Source organism: Diadema antillarum, unplaced genomic scaffold, assembly GCF_040938485.1.
Source record: "Diadema antillarum isolate AM-2024a unplaced genomic scaffold, OU_Dant_1.0 seq00000682_RagTag, whole genome shotgun sequence".
In the NCBI taxonomy this organism is placed as follows: domain Eukaryota; kingdom Metazoa; phylum Echinodermata; class Echinoidea; order Diadematoida; family Diadematidae; genus Diadema; species Diadema antillarum.
The window spans coordinates 895,584-920,353 of record NW_027271587.1 but is presented as its reverse complement, the minus strand read 5'-3'; the positions used below and the strand labels follow the sequence as shown (position 1 = coordinate 920,353).

At 36.8% G+C, this 24,770-nt stretch overlaps 1 protein-coding gene across 1 annotated transcript in view; it reads left to right on the top strand.

Moving 5' to 3' along the window:
- The window catches only part of LOC139737095 (testin-like), a 245,014-nt gene that overhangs the window by 140,628 nt on the left and 79,616 nt on the right, over window positions 1-24,770 (top strand). Inside the window, exon 2 of the mRNA XM_071647771.1 lies at window positions 22,549-22,634. Coding sequence (XP_071503872.1) covers window positions 22,549-22,634 — 86 coding nt within the window. The remainder of the gene's footprint in view (window positions 1-22,548; window positions 22,635-24,770) is intronic.

Below are 24,770 nucleotides of genomic sequence, written 5' to 3'. Positions count from 1 at the left end.
TGTAAAACCCAAAACATTTGCAGCATAAAACTTTTGTGAATTGGATTGGACGGTATTTTGCATGTCATCAAACTTTCACAAATCACCCTTGGCAGTCGATGTATTGTTTAGATTAACATTTTCATGTGCATTTTAGTTTGGTGAATTTTGGCTTATTGCACAATTCACAAAATTTACATGAACCTGAAAATTTCTGGTTTTGAAGTATACCAACTGGGTGCATGTCATATTTCCTTCATGATTGAAGAGCCGTGTGAAAAAAAAAAAAATCTGTTTCTGCATACATCACTAAATATTATTCTTGAGAAATAAAATGCTATTAATAATACTTGTATATATTCAGAGCAGACATTACTCTCTTTGAGCTCAATTAGATGTTTCCATAAACAAGAAAAATGTACAGTAATCTACAAATATAAGAGGCTTTTTAAGTAAAGCCTGAAAAGAACCATAGTGATATTTTGCAGTTTACTTCACAAACACTTCTATCAATTATCCCTCCGAGCCCTTAGTTACTAAACTTGGATTGATTTATTTCAGACTTCTATTCCTGTTCTTTTGATAGCACATTGTAATTATCAGTGCAGAACTGGAACTGTCAAAAGTTTCAGTATGACACCATCTTTGTTATGCGCAGCTTTATTTCAAGACATGTTGGCTTTCATTCTGTGCTGAAAGGGCATTTACAGGTCCTGCTTTGTGTACCAGAGTTCTTTATTTGGTTCCTTAATTCCAGCCTCGTCGACAAGGGCCATTTAAATGGTCACCAAACTTGAATGTCAACTGCACTTTATATGTGTCAACATCTTCTAAGCACATAGCAGAATATATTTAGGCCACAAGCTGGGATGTGATCAAGTGTGCACAAAATGAAGTAAAAGGATACCAGTCAATGAACCGAATACTTCCAATCTCTGGATGGTAGCCCAGTTATTGCCATTAAGCTGTTTACTGTCAGGTGGTCAGATGCAGGGGTCACCTGATGCTGGTTGTCATGTATCAGGTTGCATACATAATGGAGCAAATGGTAGAGATTGTTGCTATGATGCATAATGGAGTGTGAGAGGTAGTAGGGGTGGTGGTGCAAAGATCCCGAATGTGATAATATGTATCTAGAAATAGCAGATATAATACAAGTAGTGCAGGATGTAGTTAAGTATTTAAAGTCTAACAGGTATACACAGTGGCAGGTGGGTGCAAGAATTTTATTTGTCTGTACATATACCATCTACATTAATTTGCAATCCGCCTATCTATGTTCATATCTATCTATCTATCTATCTATCTATCTATCTATCTATCTATCTATCTATTTATCTATCTATATATCTATCTATCCATCTATCTATCTATCTATCCATCTATCTATCTATCTAGGGGGTATAACTTATTTTGAAGTTCATGAAGCAAAGCTAGGCATATATAAGCTGAGACAGCATATAATTCTATGTAACATTCCTCCAACACATGCTTGGTCAAGATGATTTTTCTTGTAGTATGAATAACATTAATGGAAGACCACCACTGGATTGAACTGAAGGGGTTCAAATTCTGATTGAGTCACCCATTCCAGTATAAAATGGCAGTGAGAGAAGGGCAAGCCATATTCATTGATACATCTGACTAAGCTGCAGCATGAGATGGTTAGCAGTGACCTCCAGAGTATGAGGTCACTCTAGATGAGGTAGTCCTTTCCCCTGTAGACATGATCCCTTGTCAACTACGTTTTTTTTTTTTTTTTATGAACAGTCTCCAATCTTCATAATCATGCCATTAAATCACTCTTCCTTCTACAACAGATTGGGTGTAAACTTGTATAGCATTCTGTCATGATGAGCGGGGCTATTTCAGGCTGCTATTTTTGAGAAGCTAACAGTTATTATTACAAAAATCTCCCATGTTGTGATAGATGGGAGTAATTCATCACACTGTAAGTGTCAAGGAATTAGTCACTTACTTCAGTCCATTTGTGTCAAGGTTTTCTATGACGTCAGCTTGGCGAGCCCAGCTACCTGTAATGAAGCTGCCAAATCTGATAACCATCTTTAATTTATCTCTCTGGTCTCATGGCCCAGTGGCTCTTCTAGCTACATGCCGATGTCTGCGTGTGGATTGACAAGCTATAAATTACGCTCATCACATAGGAGTGGTCAGTGGAGACCAGGATCTATGTGATCTAACATATTTCATTGAATCTATCTAATGATCTCTGACATTTCCAAGGCTACTTGCCATGCAACTTCAGATTTAACAAGAAATAATTTATCTTATCACAGTGCCTGGATGTGTTCACATGTGTGTTTACAAAGGGTTTACCAATAAAGCATACAAATTTCTTTGTTCAGTTACATGTAGGCCTCTAGATATATCATGTACACAATTCTGTAGCCTGCAGGAAAACTTTATTGGCTAAAGGGCAATCAGATGAGATTGATAAAGCTCTTAGATTTATTGATTTGAATGTGATACTGCATTGTGTAATGGAAGCATGTTGTTTTCAATGACTTATGGGTCTTTACAATAATAATTTGTTAATATGATGTCATTGCTATTTTCAAATGATTTTTGCAAGTATTTGGTCGTATATATCTCTAAATATCTCTAAATTCTTTAAGGCACTTAATATTAGCTATTAATCTCCATTAGTCCAGTTCCATCTGACTGTGAACTGGGGCTAGAGAGTATTTGCATAAAGTGTCTCATACTGATGGGTACCCATGAGTTGGGATGCAACACGTAGCAAATTATGCTGTCTTTGATTTGGCAATCTCTTATGGTAACTGGTCAAGAAGTGCTAGCATTTTTTCATAAATAAATCCAATATTAATTTGGTAGATAATCAACTTTTGCACACTGCTATCAGCAAGCCAAACAGGCCAAAGTACACAGCATAGCATGCATGACAAAGTCACCTCAACATTAAACCAAATGTTATTATACATCAGCCAACCAGTCAGTCTCATTTACAATTTCATCACAAGATATTATAGTGTGTGTAAGCTCTGAGACGTCATTGATTAAGGTCTGTATGCTCCATCAGTTAATTTAAGATTTACCATGAAAGTCTAAACCACCATCCCCATTTCTCTATGTGTATAAAATGTAATGATAGAATGAAGTGCACTTACAAATTGCTCAGATGAGGTACAGTCAAACATTGCTCTCCACTTTACCTGATGAACCTAGCTTTCTCTTAGCTTCAACTATCAAACCATGATATCAAACAAAAACCATTTTATACCACATTGTGTTATTCAAACAAAGAAGCAGCAGTTTTCTTTGCAGTATTGTCAGCAAGATAATCTTATAAGAGTACTTTCAAAAGATTATCTTCCTTTATTACTGTTGCATGCACACATGGTTGTGGGTCCACTAAAGTATGTGTCAGAGACCAAAGTGCAGCATAGCACACTTGACCAGAATTGTTTGATTACATGAAGCTTTTTCATAAGCATAGTTTAGATTTAATGTTAATGAGCTATTGGGCAAGGAAGGGAAAATGAAAACTGATTTAAAGTTGTCGCCAAAAGTATATAAATTACAGGATCTGTTTGTCATTCATGGCTATATTCAGTCTATAGAGGGCAGCAATTCAGTTTGGGTAATGATTAGTGCAACCTTCAGTTCTCAATGTGACTTGTGGTCTCCATGTTCAGTCCTCTATTCAGTTGATATTATGAAGTGCTCACTTCAGCTCACTTCTTGCGAGAGATGACATGTATTGATCAGTGCTTTGGCTTGATGATTAAACTGTTCTCTTAAAAATGACGTGGTTATGGGGAAAAAGAACCCATATAATTGCAGTGGTTACTCATTAATTGACTGAGTATGAAATTTGATAGATTTCTGGGATATAAAACACATGTTAGCGTGCACAAACACATGCACATACAGCACTCTTCTCTCCCTCTCTCTCTCTTCTCTTCTCCCCCTCCCTCCCTTTCTCTCTCCGATGTTGGTTGCTCCGCTACCAAACTGCTTACTTTCATCCAGCTACATCATCAATGTAGCCACAAGCTACAGGGCAGGCATCTTCACCTAACAGGTGGTATCAGAATGTGTTCACACTGGCATCTACAAAATATCATGTGGCATAGTTTCAAATTTCTCACTCATTTATTTGTATGATCTTTGTACTAGCTTTTGATTTTATGGCTGATTTATCACAGATGCCAAATTTGAATGAAAATCATGCAAAGCAGTGGCCAGTGTACCATTATGGTTAAAGGGGCACTCACATACTGTTGGAAGTTAGCTAGTAACCTAACCATGTTCATTCACATGACTTGCTGAATGTGATTGCAATAAAAAAAAAAATTGCTTTTGAAGGTACAGAGATGAGGTTGTCAGTGATGAGAGGGAAGGGAAGGAAGTATGGGTCTTTTTGATTACTAACACTTTTTATGTATTTAGTATTTCGATAGATTATCTCACATGTATTGTGATAAGCACTGCAAAGCTGTGAAGCTGATTTAAATGCTTTTCTTTCCTTTGAAACCAGGAACATTTATACACATATATACTTCTTATATCACTTTCAACCAGATGCTATTATGAAGAAAAAAAAACACACACTCACACAAAATGATTTTGTAGTACTAAAAGTACACAAGTATACATATGATCTCTTGTAAACAGTTCTATATCTGGTACCCCCCTCCTGTTATAAAGCATTTTAGGATATTTCAGTGTTGACCAGTTAGATAGTGGATTCAGAGTTATTCCACATGATGATGAGTGACCTGTATGTTATTTTGTGTGCAGTGTGAACACAGCATAGCAGATAGTAAAGCATACCTATCTCTTCCACCATGCCTCATTGCATATTGTGTAAGGTTGAGATCCCATTAGACCCGCAGGAAGTAGCCATAGTCAGGTGACCGAAGGTCATGAGGAGGTTGTGATCAGTGCCTTGCAGCAAACGGGCCAGGGAGAATAGCAGAGATTGATTTTAGCTGAGGGTAGAATTGATTACTGAAAAGTGGGCTGGAAGTGTGTTGGGACTCACGGTGATCAACACCAGCAGTACAGGGTGACTGTACTCACTCCATTCTTATACTGGCCTTTGATGTTTGGGAAGTATGTCTCACACTATATCAAGCTGTGTCACAGATAAGACTCTTCCAACACCTGCTCACTGAAAGGACAGGAAGTGGCTGAAGATTCTCCGGACACTGACTGGAATCACTGACACTGATTGACACATTGTCATGGAAACAGCTACATATCTCATGGATGTGTAAACCGTACTCATATGTATTTAGAATAGTTAATCAAATACAGAATATTCATTCTTGTGAAGAAGTCCTTTACCCTAAAGTGTTTTTGCACTTTATTTTGATGTTCCTATTTTTCACACTCTCATGGTACTTTCTTAAAGCAGTCTGCTTACTTTGCTTGTTCTCATTCAGTTGACTAAAAAAAAAACCAATTGTCAGATGAAAAAGATATACGTATATAAAGTATATTGTATATATGGTAATTATCTATTTGCAGCAGGGGCAGTTTCATTCATCAATAAAACAGCTTCAGAGAATCAAGTGTGCTTAGTCCCACATTAGAACAAAAGCAGGAGTTACTTGCAAGTGAGAGAGTACCTTCACACCTGATTGGGTCTTTCAATCAAAGAATAAAATGGCTCCTGCTGCAAATAGGCACCCTGCAGCAAACAGGGGTGATTACTGTTTATATATATTTAAAAACGTATAAATCACTATTTATATCATTCAGTAGTTCTGTCTTTTCTTTTCCACTTCAGTTCATCTTAACATAATCCCTCCTTTTTTTTCATCACCATTACTCAGTGGAATTATTGTCATAATTTTTCCAGTTTACTTTTTTTCTTTGACTTCTTATTTATGTTGTTGTTGTTGTTTTTTTTGTCAATTTAAGTTGATAAGTACTAACTTTTAACAACATTGATACCATTATTTTCATGATTGGGTATAATTTTTGTCACGTATGTTCTCATAAAAGAGCACTTGCGCACCATACAGCAGCACTCCCTTGAATGGATGCAATAAAAGTCATGTGTATCTAAGACCACAATAAACATGATAAGGCCTAGATAAAGTTGTGTATTTAAGATATTTCTGTGTAGGCAATGTAAGGATTCTTAAGTAATGCTGAGAGGGCACTGCTAGTAACTGTAATACTGCCCTCTTTGATAATAAGTAGTTAATGATCCAGCAGTGACAGTGGTACATACACAGACCGGATAAATGTGATACCTGTCATACTGTAATTTTTGTATCTGTTAGCAAATTTGATATACTCCAGATCTTGCACAAATCCTATGCGTGACATTTTTCTAGATTAGACTGTCATTTCATCTTTACCTCACTGTCATTCATGGAAGCATGCTAAATGAGAACTTAAGCAGCATCATAGATATTCCACATGTAGTAGCATCTCAGATGTTCTCTACACATCATATGTATTTATTTGTTGTGTTATGTGCTGATGTACAATATGCTAATTGGGCAGCAAATTTGAATTTGATATAGGACATGAAAACCACAGGATTGAACATGTAGGCCCAAGTCACAAAGGTAGTTTACTCAAATCATTGTTTAAATTCAGTCCATGGACTATAGCAAGTGTACGTGTAGCTTTGCACTAGCATGTATCAGTGTGCGCTTGGTACTGGATGTCTGTTGGTATTTGTGATATATCATGTGTATTTATGCAGTCAACATTTGCTTAATGTAAATTTGAACAACATTTGTGCATTCCAGACTGATAGACAAAACATCCATTAAAGATTTGTGATGAAGTACACTGGAAAACCTGTTGTGATTTTGTCAGTTATTCATTCAAAGCAGCATTTTTTTAATGTTTCATCAGTCTTGAAGCACTCTTTACAGTGTCCTATTTGTGTTGAATGTTGATGAAGGAAACCTTTGCAATATATTTCCATATAGGGCTTGAAGGGTGTTGGATATTATCACATTTAATATTCTTATCTCATTAGCACAGTCACAGTACAACATAGAGCAGAGTATTTTATTTGTCTGAATAACTGGCACACATGTACACTAAGTGGAAACACTTCTTTACATAACCATGAATGGATTTGCAATTATGTTATTGTTGCTCTTTGCCCTTATTTCAAGTGATCTGATTTCTTGATAGAGATGTGTGTATCTTTTATGATGTAAATTTCTCTTCCAGAAACCCACATGCACAAAAATTGGCAAAACAATGTTGTTTGCTATTGATTAGTACATTAAAGATTTTTTTTATTTGCAACTTGGAACAATGATATCATCAAACTGTGGATTAAAGTATAATCCAACACCATGTGCAAGTTGGCTAAAAGAAATAAAGTAAAATTAAACCAGCAGAAATGGTACAGTTTTCATCAAAACTAAACCAAAATTAAGAACAGTATGGAAGTTAATTGTTTCACATGCACAGTCAAGATTAAGTGATGATGTCATAGCCTTACAAGCCACCCATTGTTTTACACACAAAATGATCACTACATTTCTCTTGGTAATATGAAATTTAAAGAAAAATGTGAATCCTTTGCATAAGCCATCTGTTACACTGCTATACTATACAAATTAATGATGACTTTTAGGGAGAAGAGTTGTCTAAACCTTTGACCAGAGGCATAATTTCCATATTTTGGGCACAAAGTGATCAGAGTTGTTTGCTGATGACATCATCAGTGCAACCATTATGCACTTGTGGTTATGGTAAATATCACTTTTTTGTGTATGTGTACGTAAAAACATGGGAAAATTTGAAATACCATAACTTTCTTGATTGAAGTTATATTTTGATGAAACTTCCACCATTCTCTCCATGTGGTTTCATTCTAAAAAAATATGTGAAATTGCACTTCAAGTTATCAATACAATATGTATGATCACCACATTGATGGATCTTATGCAGCAAATGATTTTGTCACAAAAAAAAAAAGAGACCCCACTTTGCAAAATTTGATTTTGATGAAAATTGTAGGATATTCAATCAGTCACATGCTGAAATGTTCACAGGGATAATATGGGCATTGTGTCATGGATACACAGTAGGTTTCTTTAACACCTGTCATCTCTTGGTCTCATCTTAAAGGACAAGTCCACCTTCATATACATTAGGATTGAGAGAATGCAGCAGTATTAGTAGAACACATCAGTGAAAGTTTGAGGAAAATTGGACAATCCATTCAAAAGTTATGAATATTTTAAGTATCTGCGAAGTCACTGCTGGATGAGAAGACTACTACAGTGTATGATGTCACATGCGTACAACTATATAAGGAAAATAAAAAGAGAATTTCACAAAACTGTGCTTTTTTAATAAAGTGCACATTTCTTCAACTTGCTACTGACGTATGTTAAGGGTAATATTATTCCCCCTGCCTTCTGAAAGAGAGAAGTCGAGTGTTCTTTTGTTATGCGAGAAAAATGGAAATATGTTGAATTTTCTTTATTCTTTCTTTATATCATTGTACTCATGTGACATCACAAGCTTACTCAGACTTTTCATCCAGCCGTGACTGTGCAGAAACTTCAAAAATCATAACTTTTGAACGGATTGTCCGATTTTCCTCAAACTCTCACTGATGTGTTCTACTACTATATAATTGCTGCATTCACTCAACCCACATGTCTATGAAGGTGAACTTGTCTTTTAAGTAGAGTTCTTGGGGAGTCATGGGTAATAACATGTAATACATGAGGGGTTTTGTGAATGACATGTGAATTGTTTGTATTGGGTACAGAGTTTCAGAATCTATGGTGTTTGAGATGAGGAATAAGAATACTGTATACGGCATATATTTAGCTAGTCTAATTTTTCACGAATCACGACTTCCAACAGTTTTGTGAGTGGTTAAATTCACGATTGTGGAGTACAGTGCTTAACAGAGAAATTTATTTGTGTCTATCATTTTCATGTTGGGATCAGAGTTGATATTTTTTATTCTTGTATATGTTTTTACATTCGGGAATAGCACCCAACTCGCTAAAGTCGCAAAACTAAAATCGTTGCAAATTATTCGTCATTTACAATAGGCCTACTTTCAAAATTTATGACAAGTCACAATGAACAAGGATGATGACATAGCAGTTTCAAATAAGAGTGCATGATTAGGTGCTCAAAAAAGCAGAATAAAAGAAGAAAGTGAACTTGTTGTGCAAGTGGTATATTGTCATAGAATTGCATTGCGACATTACTAGAATGTGTGAGCCCCTACATTGTATGTCAGCATCCTTGTTCAGTGTTTTATGTTTGGGGCTTTTATAGTATTTGTTTATCTGTTCAGGGACCACAATAAATTCCACATATCTATACCTGGTACTATCAATTTATGTACTACATGATGTTAACTTGTATAGAACATCTGACATGTCTCTTTAAGATGGCATACTGGATGCTAAACATCTTGGTTGTAGCAGTATGACTTCCTGTACATATTTAGGGTAAACTCCACATGATTGTGATACATGTATATTAACTGAAGAGTAAACAATTTTCAAGTTTTACCTTGCATTTGACCTAGTCAAATGAGAAAGTCTTGGATCTTGGAACATTCACATTTCCACAAAATAATGATGTTGGTCCCAGTCATGAATAGGAATTAGAGGAAGCTGTGATGTCATCACTTCTCAATGTTTCAATCTGTGTATACGTGTATGTATAAGAACATTGTACTAGAGTGCAAGAGTATTTCCTGTCATGAATACAATTATTGAAAAAGGAACTTGTTTTGAAGGTTTGCATGCAAAGTAATGACAGATTTTCTATGCATACCCCTATTACCTCATCTTATTTGTACAGTATATGTGACCGTGCATCACATAACAAACAAAAAGTCACACCCCTTGATTTTGCGTGAGGACTCAAAAAAGGTGAAATGGGTCAACCAAGTCAATCTTGATTTTTTCATATTTTCTGAAAGAGCTATCCATCTTCTACATTATTCTTAAGTTTGAGATCATAATATGAATGGGAAAGTGTGTTTTGAGCAGTTTTTCTACAACCCTTTTTTGAGGGGAGAGTAGAATGACCAGGGTCCCATACCCTACAAGCTTTGCTTATTAGTGGGACCCTCCATTTCCATTCCAATCCTTGTATTATGCATTGTATATAATTTTCCCTGTTTATTTAATGGAAATAAAAAAAAATAAGCTGATTGATTGATTGGTATGTCTTAGAGGCCCCTTTTCCTTTCTTGAAATCCTTTCCATACTCTTCACTTTCAAGTCTAATAACTTTAAAAAGTATAAATCTTCTGCTTTGAAAGTTGGCATTGATCATGGACAGAATGTGTTAATAGATCATGCTTAATTTCAGCTTAATCTGATGATTCCTTCATTGTTGTTGCTCCGGTTGTTTACATCTTGTGTTTTGTCCCTTTCATTACAGCTGGCACGGCTTGGTAAAAGATTAAGCGCTTGAATAGACACTGTACTGCAGAGCCTCTTTTCTCAGTTCACACTTTTCCTGAGTGTGTGCTTTCTTTCCAGTATTTAAATAGGTATGGGGAGTCCATTTGAATTGAGTTATACATCATTTTAAAGCTTAGAGTCTGCTCTTTCAGAATCTGCCCTGAACTAAAAATCCATATTAGGCAACTTTTTGTTGGTTTTGTGATGCAGGTCACATTATATGTAATTTTGAATTCTACTGAAAACATGGAATGTTTTGGAAATTTAAAAAAAAGATTGAACAAGCAAAGTTCACAGAAATTGGTGCGGTATCAAATATATTTATTTGAAGATTTTCACTATGACGCTATTGCTGTTTCATGGTTTCATGAAAACATGTAAAACTTTTAAATTCCATATCATTGTTTTCATCTGGCCCTTTTTATGAAGCTCTTATTGTTTTTGTTTTTATGGCTTTAATGTAAAGAGATGTAAACTTGAGCATGAGTGGAGTCTCTCTTGAAAAGGGTTCAGGAAATAACAGCAAATACTGTACATCAAGGAGAACCTTTGAGGTCAGACAGGTTAATCTGTAGATGGGGCAAAAATTTTGATGAAACATATTCATAGTTTGCCTTGATCTTTTGAAGAGTGGAATATAAGGTCATTTGTAGGACTGACAGTCCCTGCTCATTCTCTGTTTTTTGCCTACTTTAATAGACAAATTGATTATTATTGAGCATGAAATTAAATGAAAATCCCTGGAAGCAAGGCAGTGGGAGAAAGAGGAGAAGACACAGAGATACTGAGAGAAAGAGAGGAGGGAGAGAATAAGAGGGAGATTGGTAGAGAGAAAGATCGAGTGATGTAGCTTGAAGGCAGGAAAGAGGGGTGATTGTCATGAAGAGCAAGATGAAGATTACGACGAGGCAGACGTGTAGAAGTGGTGTGGAAGTAATGGCAGATTTCTGCTGGTATTAGACGTTAATTGGTGAGTTGATGGCTTTTTGTGCAGTAAGCCATGACTGGTGTGGGCTCTAGAGAGAGGAGTGAAGAGTGTCATGAACAGATTTAAGGAGAGAGTCATGCTTCACTAGGCACGCCCACCATAAGATGCCATTTTACTGATGCCTGTTGGTTATTAATGGAGAGATGCCAGTCATTCCACTCAGTGCATTATTAGTTTGCCATGGATGATGAGACAAAAGAGGACATGATTTCAAAATATGATTCATTATCTGGAGTTTGCCTTACAATATGCATTTCTTGCTGGGATCATAGGGTTATTGATGATTTCTCACATTCAAGAACTCTCAACCTTTTAATTTTTTAAATGTTTACTATTCTGCAACATGTCTGGAAGATTTTTTAAAAAAAAACTAAACTAAAGGGAATCCAAGAAATGTGAGACAAATTTGTAGATGTCCCTAAAGTTCTTCACCACTATTCAATTTCTGTTGCAAATACAGTAAAATCAAATTAACAGAATGAGAGAATTCTTGTAAGCCTTACACATGAAATCTCAAATCGTAGGTGTTTAAATGTCAACATGATCTCACTGTCTAGTGTGATACTGGACTACAACGCATACACACACACAAATTACATGAGGTGAGAATATCATCATATTACAAGTTCCATTGATTTGAAGACAAAAAATGTTATTGTTAAATTGGGTTTTTTTGGCATTTGTTCAGCATCTACAACCCGTTATACCAAAACCTCATTGTTTCTAAGTTGATACAAGACTAAAATAGTTTGGTGCATAGGAAAGAACTTATTCCTGTTGATTTTATGTAAAAATGAAGTAGATGATCTTATCTGTCTCTTCTTTGCATATGGTTGCCCTTCCTATCACTGTTTTGTTTTGTTTTGTTTTGTTTTTGCAAAAATGTGAAACTTTGTAATTCCACACCTTTACATCTTACTAATTCTTAGGCCCTGTTTAGATGAAACCTGTACCATTCTCTTTCTTTAAATAAACTCTATTGTGTTGTATTGAATTATATTGCATCATAATCAAGCAACCACAGGCCTGATGGCTGTAAATTCCCTCCTAAGGACTGTTTTAATGTGTAGGAAATATTGCCTTGCCTGGGGGCACTACCACAGTAGCCATGGGACTTGAACCATGGAACTCAGATTAACAGTTCTCTGTCTACTAAGCCACAGCAGCTCCATTTTATATTTTAGAAGTTGGCACTTTTATTTTGTAAATTTTTTTACTTATAGTTTTTGTCATGTTTATTTGTTATATGATGAAATGACAGGAGGCAAGCAATTCTTGATATATCTTGATGTATGATAGGATTGTGAAAGTATGGGCCTACTTCTTATTGGAAACTTTGCATTCATCTTTCTCCAATCCAACTGTGGTGCTCTGGGATGTTATTCAGCCTTGATACCACCTGGACTTCACCATTAGACCACTCTCATGTCAAAACATGATACCACTGTGATTCAGTCAGATATTCTCAAGAATGAGTTAACAATCTTTGTCCCACCACCACCACACCACCAGCACCACTCCCAGCAAGCCTCTGCAGTCTGGTCCCAGGGTTCAGCCAGAAATGGTGTCAGAATGCCTTGGCCTGGCATGGACGTTGGCCTAGAAAGATCCCTCCTTCTCCTCCCCACATGCTGAGTGATGTCAACCCTCAGTGGAGGAATGGACTTTTCCTCAGCTTCCTACAGTGAAGTTTGAAACAACTCTTTCTATACTCACTCCCCAAACTCCTCTTCTAGCCGTGTGGATGGCACCTTGGTCGGTCTTCCTGCTTGTTCTTGGCTGTTTTGGAATTAATTTGGAACTTTTACTCTGAGGAGAATGAGAGTGATTTTCCTCCATTTTGGCTCGAAGTCGGTAATGACATTTTGTGATGCTGCGAAGACTAAAGAGAGCATTCAGTGTGCGGAGCATTCTACCTCACTCTCCCAAGAAGAGACAGGTAAAGAGACAGGTACAGCATTCTACTTTGCCATCTTTCTGTCCAGATAGTCATTGATATTCATGCAGTAGATATGTGTGCTTGTGGCAATATGCGTGAGATCACATGATTTCTTTGTGTTATTGGAGATCATAGCTAGAGAGTTGAAAACAGAACTCTACTACCATTGAAGGATATTTTTACTACCATTCAGTCTAGGAAGGAATGTTGAGTATGTTGAGAGGATTATTGGAGAAATGGACATAGCAACAAATTTGTGTTAGTCAGACATGAAAATTGACACCTAGAGAGTTTATATAGTCAGTCCTATACAGTTTACAAACTTATTTCCTTTCGGGATATATATTGACTTATGGGTATGTACTATCCCTTGCCCATTGTATTTATTTTTTTGTCTTGTTTCTTTAGGCACAATATCTAGAGTACTTGAGATATAAATGAGAAAATCTGCAAAGAATGCATTCATGTTCAAAAATTACATGAAGTTCATTACACATGTACCATTCTTGTGTAACTTTGTCTTTCTCTTTATCCTTTCTGCTACTTTTAAAACAGCATGAAAATGAAGACATGGGGAAGGAAGATACCTTGTGCAAATCTGGATTCATATATTACATTTCTGGAGAAGATCTTATTCAGGGTGTATATCTTTCTAGAACAATGTAGCAAAACAAATTTTCCCTGAAATCTGTCCAGCTATTGATAAATATCTGGCAGTGTATCAGAGCTACTCAATTAATTTGTATCCCTCACTCTGAAAATTACCATAACAAGCACTTGCACATGTTTGACTGCATCAGTGACTAATCTCCAGATTTTGTTTAGGAAATGAATAAGTTGCGAAGGGATACTTCTTTCTTCAAGGAATTATTGTCAGCTGTAAATATTGCAGTGTAGACAATTTCATTAACAGCATGTGCATCAATTGGGGTGGGTTTATGTCCTTGTTTTGAAGTTGAGCCATGGCTAAAGCAGTTGGCATCAAGCGATGCTTTCTTCTCTGGACAGTTGGATGTCATGTCACTTTTACTGCATTCCTTTCACACGTATGATCTGACAAAATGCAGCTGTTGAGCTCATCCATGGATGCCATGATAGTGAAAGCTGGTCACATCTGATTTCAATTTGAATGTCACAAAATCTAATGTAGAGAATAAAGAAAAAAATAGCTTCACTACTTTCTGTGACATATTTCATTTCCTTATGTGCACCATGACAACATGGTTCGTTAACACATCATTTAACTTTACTTCCAAGTAACTCCTGATTAATCGAAATATTGAGATTGAATATGCATCATATTCGCTAAATAGTTATAATGTAACAACTTCATGGTAGCAAAGCAATGTTCTGTTACAATATTTTTGTGCCTCCGCCACGAAGTGGTGCCGGAGGCATTATGTTTTCGGGTTGTCCGTCCGTCGTCCGTCCGCTTTCGTTTACGCGATAACTTGAGTAATATTGACTGGAATTTATCAAACTTGGTCCAAGTATAAAGTATGATAGGGCAATTATTTGATTAGATTTTGGGTGAGATCAGCCAAAGATCAAAGGTCAAGGTCAAATCATGAAATTATGTCCGTTTACACGATAACTCAAGACTGGATCGAGCAAATTTCACCAAACTTTGTCGCAGGATGATGTATGATGGGGCAATTACTTGATTGGTTTTTTAGTGAAATCGGACAGAGGTCAAAGGTCAAAGATCAAGGTCAAATCCTAAAATTTATCTGTTTACGTGATAACTCAAAACTGGATGAAGCAGCTTTCACCAAACTTGCTCCAAGGATGATGTATGATGGGACAATTAGTTGAGTAGATTTTAGTGACATTGGCAAGAGGTCAAAGGTCAAAAGGTCAAGGTCAAATGCTAAAAATTTTGCTATTTCCCCCATATCTATGCAATGCCCAAAGGTATTTTCTTGAAACTTAGTGTAGACATGTACTACTGCGTAAAGATTCTCCAGAGAGAGTTTCATGTGATAAGGTCAAAGGTCAAAAGGTCAAAGGTTAGGTGAAATGTTGCAATATCACTGTTCTCGCAAATGGTTCAATGTATCTTCATGGAACTTGGTACATACGCATGTACTGACTGGCAGGGATTATCTAGGGAATATAGGGGTCATGGGTTAATAGTCAGGGGGTCAAAGGTCAAGGTCTACTCCTCAAAATTTTACTATTTCCCTCATATACTAGTATATGCAATGCTTGCATTATTAGTTTGAAAACTTAATATATACCTGCATTACCTAATGGAGATTCTCTGGGAAATTTCCAGCCAGAATGTCAAAGGTCAAAGGTTAAGGGTCAAAGGCAAGGTTTAAATGCCCCCCCAAATATCTAGTTTGTACTGTAATTACACTCTTTCTTCATACCTTGGAAATTACTCTATGCATAAACTTATAAAAGGGTCCGTCAAAAGTCAAGTAAAAATTCTCAATTCCCTAAATATGTGTACCTGCACTCTTAGACAATTATAGCAAACCCAGTTCAAGGAAAGTAAACATTCAAGATATTTCTGACAAACCTGTCATTTCAATATTTCGCCAGTTATGTGAAACTGTCATCACACATTGTGAAGACATTGTACTATACACCTATTGGGAGAATCATGCATTATGGCAGAGGCATCAGTCGCCATAGCGACATTTCTAGTTCTCATCTAAAAGAAGTATAGAAGACTTCTTCAGTGTTAAGATTGTTCTAAATAACTATTCAACAACCATGTCGTAATAATTTCATTCAACAACTGCACTGTGATTTTATTTAATTCCAATTTAATCTGTTCCTTACAGGAATCTCATATACCAGGTTCCCTAAGCGTCAACTCACATGCGGGAACCTGGTATTACAGGTTCCCAAAAGATGAACAAGAGTGTCTTGATTTGTAGCCTAAATTCATGTTCATTTAAGTTAAGCTTGCCAGAAAAAAAAAATGATTTTGATCTGAGATTGTAGTTTCTTTTATCAATGTGTTCTCTTCCTGTATCAAAACTGCTTGTATTTTAGTGTAATTTACATTTTCCAACGTAGTTGTGCAAACTGGTAGTTATCAAACTGGTATGAAGACATATGTAGCAATCAAGGCTGAGTTCACTAGATTTTGATTTTCGCTGACCCACTCAAATGCCCTTATAGTGGAGCCCAGCGCACGCTCTATTCATATCTCACATCCGATTGATAATTTGCATTGTTCGATGGCACATGCACTTGACCATGGAAAGGGTCTACATGTACTGCTTGACTGCATTTGCACTGGCAGACTTCCATCCTGTCCGTTCCTTGTCAACCAGCAAAAAGAATCTCATATGGGGGCACTGAAGGTTCTTGGAGAAGGAACGGGTTAAATTCCATTAAAGGAATATTGTTTAAAAAGTATGATATACAAATTCACATATATTCATAGTAACATTGACAAATAGATAAAATCAAATTATGGAAATCAGCTGAAGACCATTGAAGGGCTACTTTTCTTCATATTATGATGGCAACTTCAAGCCTACTAAATCGTTTAGGCAATCATTAAAATGTTGGTTGTCAATTCCTGTATAATTACTAATAATATATTTTGCAGACAATATCTCCATTCATTTGATAATGAAAGAAATTATAAGTTTTGCAAAAAATATTATCAAGTTCCTTAGGGCCATACTTATTCAAGTGTAAGTATGATGATCATTGCTCGAACTGATTTAATATGACCTTTTCTTTGGTACAGGACTGCTATTAACTGCAACTAGATTCTGACAATTTTAAGCACCATTATCTGAAACTGTGATAGTATGGTGTTATATACAAAATGTAGTAATTAGCACAAAGCTTAAGAATGTTTTTAATCTTGTAAATTTTATCGTAAATTCCTGTCTCGATTTCATGAACTTACAATAAGAGGGCTGGAACATAGGCTTGTTATTTGTGGGGCATGTCAAAGTTCATCTCTCCCACATTGTTGGTTGAACTCCAAGGCATTTCAACCTTGGCTAGCTTGTTTTTGTCAGCTGTCCTGAGAGGCTAAGTGGGACTGAATGATCCTGTCTCGCCCAAATCAAATGGTTTCAGCGGGGAACAGTATAAAGTAGCAAATGATTTATGGTTGGTGCCAATTCTATAGATCTGATATTGTTTGTTGACATCTAGGCCTTGAGGTCAAAGGTTGTTAAGAACTTCTTGTCACTGAGGGAAGCCATAGGTGATGACATCTTTGCAATATGACTCAAGAGCTGATACTCTATTACTGTCAATCACTTTTTATGATCTGGAAGGAGTGGTAGCACTGATTTAAAGTCACCAACATTTTCATTCGTTGCTTCTAATGTAAATTTCATTTGAACAATTCTTAGCTGAGCTGTATTCCCATGGCATTTCCGTTTATTTCTCTGTCTTTCATAAATCTACATATCCACTTTTTATCACCTTCATTGATTATGTTTGTAATAGATAAATAGGAAGAAGGAATATATCTTGAAGTGCGTCACTTTTCTCTTTCAGCGTCTTTGCCCAATTTCTAATTAAGAAGGGGAGTAAGACGAGCTTGGACTATTTACAGCGGATGACATGAGAGGCTAGCTGGTTAAGACACAGATGTGAATGTCTGAGTAGCATGTGAGAGGGATTCTTTTTGATCCTCCTCCTCCTCCTCCTCTCTGTGCTGTGGGGAGGATGGTGAGTGAGGCGTATCCAGGGGCAACACACAGAGTCCTGATGAGTGAGATGAGACAGGGAGAGAATTCTTACTCTGAGTATCTATCTGATAGTTAAAGGGCTAGTAGGCTCAGGTTTGGGGCCTAAAATGTAGACAGACTATTAGATGTACATCAGTACTTGTTTATATCTAAATGCCTGCAGCAAACAAATATGTTGATTGGGGTATAAATAGAACATGTATAGTGAAATGCAGATAATCTTATTAATCCCTAAAACACCTGAAAAATGCACGTCCTTTTTTGTTTTGTTTTATGCTTTACCCTTTTTTTTTCATATAGAATGTATAATTATGTAACTTAAAAAGTTTAAACATCAACAAATATATGTTAGAATTACCTCTGTGACACCACCATTCTCTTAGTGTAAAGTCATAGGATTTCAAATTAACACAACTTACGTTAGACAAAAATAAACATGCAGTGAGCTATTTCATATCATTCAGAATATTGTTGAAATGGGAGCATTATCACTGTACCTTAGTGAACCATAGGTCATTATGTACACAATCTTCAGTGGCTAAAGGGTTAAAGCTCAGTCGATGTTTTTTTTATTCGAATCTGTTTCTGGTAGTAATGACTACTGCATCATTATTCACTCATGCATTCACGAATGCCAAAGGACCTGATATATCACAATTACTTAGACCCTGTTTACAGTGCAAGCCGTGGCCGAGCCCGCCTTCATTTCAGTGTAAATGCGCAAAAGGCCAAATGCGGGGCCTAAGTTGGCCGCGCATTTGGCCACGCTCTGGAGGTGGTCTTGACCGCGGCCGAGCAGCGGCTGAGCAGCGGCTGAGTCCGGCCTTTTCTTAGTGTAAACGCAAACTGGGCCAAATGCGCGGCCAATTTTAGTCTGGCTTCCAAACCCTCTGCCCGTACTATTTCGTTATTCAGGGTATTAACCCCCTCAACGTCAAAAACTAGTATAGTTTAAGGTGGTTTTGTCCTGCAAAGGATTTTTCCTTCGGCAAAGGCCTTGCCCGAACGGCGACTTCTTCGCCACGGAATCCAGTTGGCAAAGGGTCTGAAAACCAGACTATACCAAATTGCAGTTGCTTACAAGCAGAGCACCACTACGACAAAATATTGAAAGGTTTGAATTAAAAGCGTGGCCGAGCCCGGCAGTGTAAATGGACAAAATTGCGGGGCTCAGCCCAGCCCCGCACTGTAAACGGGGTCTTAGAGGTGTCAATATAACTTATGACTGCAATAGGGTCTACCATAGTTAGATTCATTTAGGCCCTTTCATTTTTCATATTCAGTTGTCAATTCAAATATCAATCATTTTCAATATTGAGAACTAAGTGTAACCATTATGAGTGTTACTGAATTATTTTCACTTGCCACATAGGAATCAATTGTAGTTCAACAACTGGGACTTCATCCCAAAGGATGTCAAAGAAAATTGAATATCAATACATTTTAGCCATTATCACTTTACATTTGAGAACATTTGCACTTCTTTGTGTCAATTTTCACGTTGGATTGCTTTTAAGTATGGAACAAAAATTACTTCAGTCATCTCTAAACAATTCAGTATATGTTTGTACTTCTCTTTCTGTTTTAAAGCAGAATGCTCTTAACTCCAGTTTAAAAGGATCATGCACACAGCTGTCATGCAGACAGGACCAGTGCTTGCAATCCTTCCTGATTGTCATCTCTCAGTGGGTGTTAGGAAACATCCTTCTCAGTTTCATTTCCTCTCCTCATGTGAGGGGAGCTTGATTTAAGGTCAATACATTGCTCTATCTATCATTCCATTCATTAGATGCTATCAAGTAACATCTATCAAGACATGGAAGACTATGCAGAGATTGAGAGGGAGATGTGAATAGTGAATTTGCATGCAAGGATTAAAGGATGTATGTGCATGGCTGAGATTTCAAGAAAGATAAAATGCTCCGGAAAAGAGAGTGGAAAGAGAGAAGTCCTTTATAGCTGTTATCAGATTCTTCATTTCCTGTATCATGTAAAACAGACATTCTATCTTATATGTTATAGTATTAACTGTTTATTCAAACCAGTTTGTTACACTTGTGGTGATTCAGAAGACCTCACCTTTACACCTGGCTATTGCAATTATTTTATAAATTTGTCAGTGTTACTTAGTAAGTTTCTCACTTGCCAGACTAATGCCACACAAAACAACTGATTGGTCTCCAAACAGGAACTAACAAAAGTCCTATGATCGGAGCAAGTTGCACCCAAAGTCTCCATTTGTGTGGTGTCATAAAAATCATTTTGAATTGTACAATAAGGCAGGGAACTTGTTAAAAGTACTTTTTATAGCTATGTTATGTAATGGATTGTGTCCTAATAAAATAAAAATTTCTTAAAGCATCAAAACATTTACTGTGACAAAGCTAACCAGTTCATCAGTCAAGGCTTCATCCATGGTAACACACTATCTATGAGGAATAAAATTTACTGCAACCAATAGTATTTTGTGTGTGTGTCATTTAGTATTTGTTGCTTGTCAAGCACTCATTCATTTTAGCTGGACATTCATGGTCATTCTTATCATAATGTGTCATCTTCAGTTATATCATTAATGTGTTAGTATATCTGCACTTGATAGGATTACTGAGAGATGTCTTATTACCAAGCTAAGTCTTCTTTTTCACAACAGAAATAGTGATCTGGGCAAAAATCTTCAAGACAATAGTCAAAACTTGACCCTTGGTCATATGGATGTGAGGAAGAATCCTAGAACCGTTTAGTTTCCTCTTCACAGCATGGCCTGGTGGCTTGACAGCCTTAGGGTCCCACAATGTGGGTTAAGCTAAAAATAGTCTCTTATTTGTCTCCCTGCACTTTTCAGAAATTCAATAAAGCATGCCGCTACATCGGTTCAATTTGATATAGAAGATGAAAGTTTACACATTCCCTCTTTGATCACAGATAACTTGCTGTCTTTGGTACTACTTAACTTCAGACTTTATCCTATTTATATATATATATATATATATATATATATATATATATATATATATATATATGCATATGTTTGTTTGCATACATGTGTGAGTGGAGAGAGAGAAAAAGAGATCTGTAAATAAACACCTCAATATCTTTTTTTGCTTTGAGATATCACTTGTCTATAGGCTGTACAGAATGGATAAAGATCTAAATGCCACTCTATACAAGAATATGGAACAATGCTTCATGCAAAACATTCCCAACATTGTAATAATGATTTTACGAGGCATCACATAACTTATTACTCACTTTCTAACCTATTACCAGCAGTTTGTTATCTGATTGACATCACAATAGGAGAGGTACAAATAAAAGTTATTCCATAGTCTGAATTCAAAGTAAGTTTAAAAAGCCCAATCAGCATATAAAATATGTATTTCCATTTCAGATCAATTCATGTTTATCTCATGCACTGATAAAATTCTCCAGCAATCAACATTTCAATGCATCCCATTTTGTTCATGAAATGATCATCTTTGTTAGAGCCAGAAAACCAATCAGGTAAACTTGTGTAGGAGTGTCACTCAAAGGAAGCAGTAATAGATCATTGCAGATTTTTGTAGGCCTGGCTACCAGGAAATGAAAGTCTCCCTCACAATACATGATATTTATTAATAATCAATATCTGTCTTAAGCTGAAAATATTTCTGCATTGGATGTCAGTCGTAAAGAAATGGTGGGTAGTATTATTCTGCTCCAGAGGATGCCTGAGGCACTATATCTCACAATCTTGACCTTGCTTACATCACCTTTTTTTTTCATTCTGTTTTCTGTTTGAAATTTCATCTTCCTCTATGCTTTATGAGGTTCCTCGGGGTCAAGAGTTACAACTTTGTATGGTTCTTACTTTGTAGTTGGAAAGGGATATAGTATTCAAGTGAAAAACTGAAAGCCAGAAGTTCCTGTAACAACAAAATCATTGTAGCTGTACAGCCAAGTGGGATCCCCAAAATTGCTCTAACTGTGAGTGTAAATGGGAGAAGAATTTTTTTTTTCATGCAGAAGAGCATTTGTCATGAATGCGAACATGCAGAATTTTAAATGGATCAACTTTCTGAGTAATAGTATCCAAATTGTGGCTGTATGAATTGTTTTATGTCAACCTATTGTGGTCTTTTACCATGTCACATTATCACAAATGTAATTCTACAGCCCAGCATCTAAGAACATAGCATGGAAAGAACTCTTGACAAGATACATCTGAAAGAATTTAAGCAAGGAGATATACCTTTATTGAAATTATACATTGACTGTTGATTGTCAGTAAATGTGTGCATTATGTTTGGCTCTGCCGAGAGATGATGGAGCTTGCTGCTGTCAGTAAACAAGAAGGATGATTCTTTTTCAAGGGTGCTGGCAGAAATAATGATTGAGTGCTTACTGGCTTAGAATGCACTTATAGAGGGAGACAAGAAAAAGCAACAACTTAAGCTAGTTATCCATTATATTTGTACTCTTGCTATCCCTCAAGAATTCTGAATGTTTAAGAGTATGAAATGTATTGAAAACATTCCTTTTTATTTCTTTTTACCACAGGGTTCATCATTTGAGGAGGTGGACAAGGGTCAACCATGTTTGAGTTGTGGAGATAAGTGCCTAGGATTTGTACCACATAAATGGAGGTAAGACATCCAACTTCATTCTTTTCATTCTTTCATAGGTGACCCGCTACAACAAAATGATCCTAAAGTCGGGCGAGGTCGATTATTTGAAAATTGCATGGCATAATTTCCTAATCTTTCTGCTTTAAATTGATATATAACACATCTTATAAAGATAATCGGCTGCGGAGATATCGATGTTTAAAAGAGAAGCATGTCGAGACGTCTGGGAAATCACTGTTTCGAGAAAAGCACCCTAAAAGTTTTCCTTGCGACGCAATCGCGATCAAGGGACACGCAAGTCAGTTTTCACCTCAGGACAATAGAAGGCAAGACCTAGCAACTCCCAAAATGCTCATTTAAGCACAGCGTCAGCAGTCTCCTCACCAACCAATCAGTGATCAGGATGCCAGGAGAAGCGGCTGGGCATAGCGCACCCCGCCTGCACGCACCAGTCGACTGGGCAGTGTGTGAGCTTCGTGCTTCGGTTAGCGGCAAGCAGCAAACTGACCAATGAGATCACTCTGGTTGTTGTTAGGGGCGGAGCCTATCTGTGGCGCTCAATCCAAATTTTGGAACCAGTTTCTGCTTCGTTGAAACGCCAAAAAACATGGCCCAGAAAAACGCTATTTTTGGGTCTTTCCTTTCACCATTTTGCTTCAAAATTTCGACAGATGATAGAAGATATGTCAGACTACAATAATATGTCAAAATCAGAAAATCGTAAGTTTTGACCAATTATAATGCTCTGACTTCAAACTCGATTTTCACGGCTTCGACCGTGCGCGACTTTAGGACCCTTTTGTTGTAGCGGGTCACATAGGCTTGACCATGCCAGATGTACTGTGAGGTCGAATGTGGCAAATGAATAGAATTAAAAAGGAACAAATTGAAATCCTGTGGTACTGGTTATGTGTCTGGGCTTGTTTTCATTGTATAATTATTTTGTTGAAATCATCACAAAACAAAAACTGTGGAAAATCTACAAAGGATACAACAGAGTAAAGTAGAAAAGCAAAACAAAACAAAACATGAAAATAGAATGTATAATAGATAAAAGACAGTATAGCCAGGGAGGTGATCCTCCTTGGTATAGCACAGTGTAGAGTACAGCTGTTGAGATCCTGCCATACTGTTTACCATGCCTTCACTGTACCCATTTGACTGATACTAATAAATCTCCAGAGGATGTAGAGGCATTCTCTACTCTATGGGGGTGAATTCTTGTAGGAGGAACCAGGGTAACTCTTGAACAGACCTGCCTAGAACAGGGGATGGAATGCAGCTATTTATATCCGAACCCTTTTCTTCTTTTAATCTTTCATCTTTTTTTTGAAAGGTCTTTCTATCAGCTGTATCTCCACTCCCCCTTTTTTTTCACTGTAGAAACACATACACAAACACAGTAAGAATGCTATTATGGGACCCAATTAGAGCTTTGTAGTCTTCTGCTGTTCATTAAAAAAAAAAAATCTTAATTGCATATCATAAAGAAGGATATGCCTCCTAGTTCAGATTTTCTAGCATATCTAACAAAATACATACATAGCAACAGGATGGAGCATGGGACAGACCTCTCCCTCCCCCAACCAAAATTGTCAGAGCAAATGTGACCCACTACAACAAAAGGATCCGAAAGTCGGGGGAGGACAATTTTCTGAAAATTGCATGACATTATTCCCTTACTCTTCTACTGTAATTTCATATATAGCACAACTCACAAAAGTACTTGGTTGCAGAGATATCGATGATTTTATTAGCGCATGTCAAGTGGTTGAGGATATCAGAGTTTCAAGAAAAACGCCTTCAAAGTTATCCTTTCGACACTATCATGGTCAAGGGGAGGCGAGACAGTTTTCACCGCTTGACAATAGAAGGTATGCTCCTAGCAACCTCTGCGATGTTCATTCAAGCTGTCTACGCACGACCAATCAGTAATCAGGATGCCTGACCAATAAGATCACTCCCTCGTTGCTAGGGGCGGAGTCTAGCTGCAGTGCTAAATCCAAACCTCCGGAAGTGTTTCTGTTACGTTGAAAGTCGGAAAATCATGGCCCAGAAAAACGCTGATTTCTTGCCTTTCCTTTGATCATTTAGCTTTGAAATTTTGGCAGATGATAGACAAAACATTAGAGTGCAGAATTATGCCCAAAAACA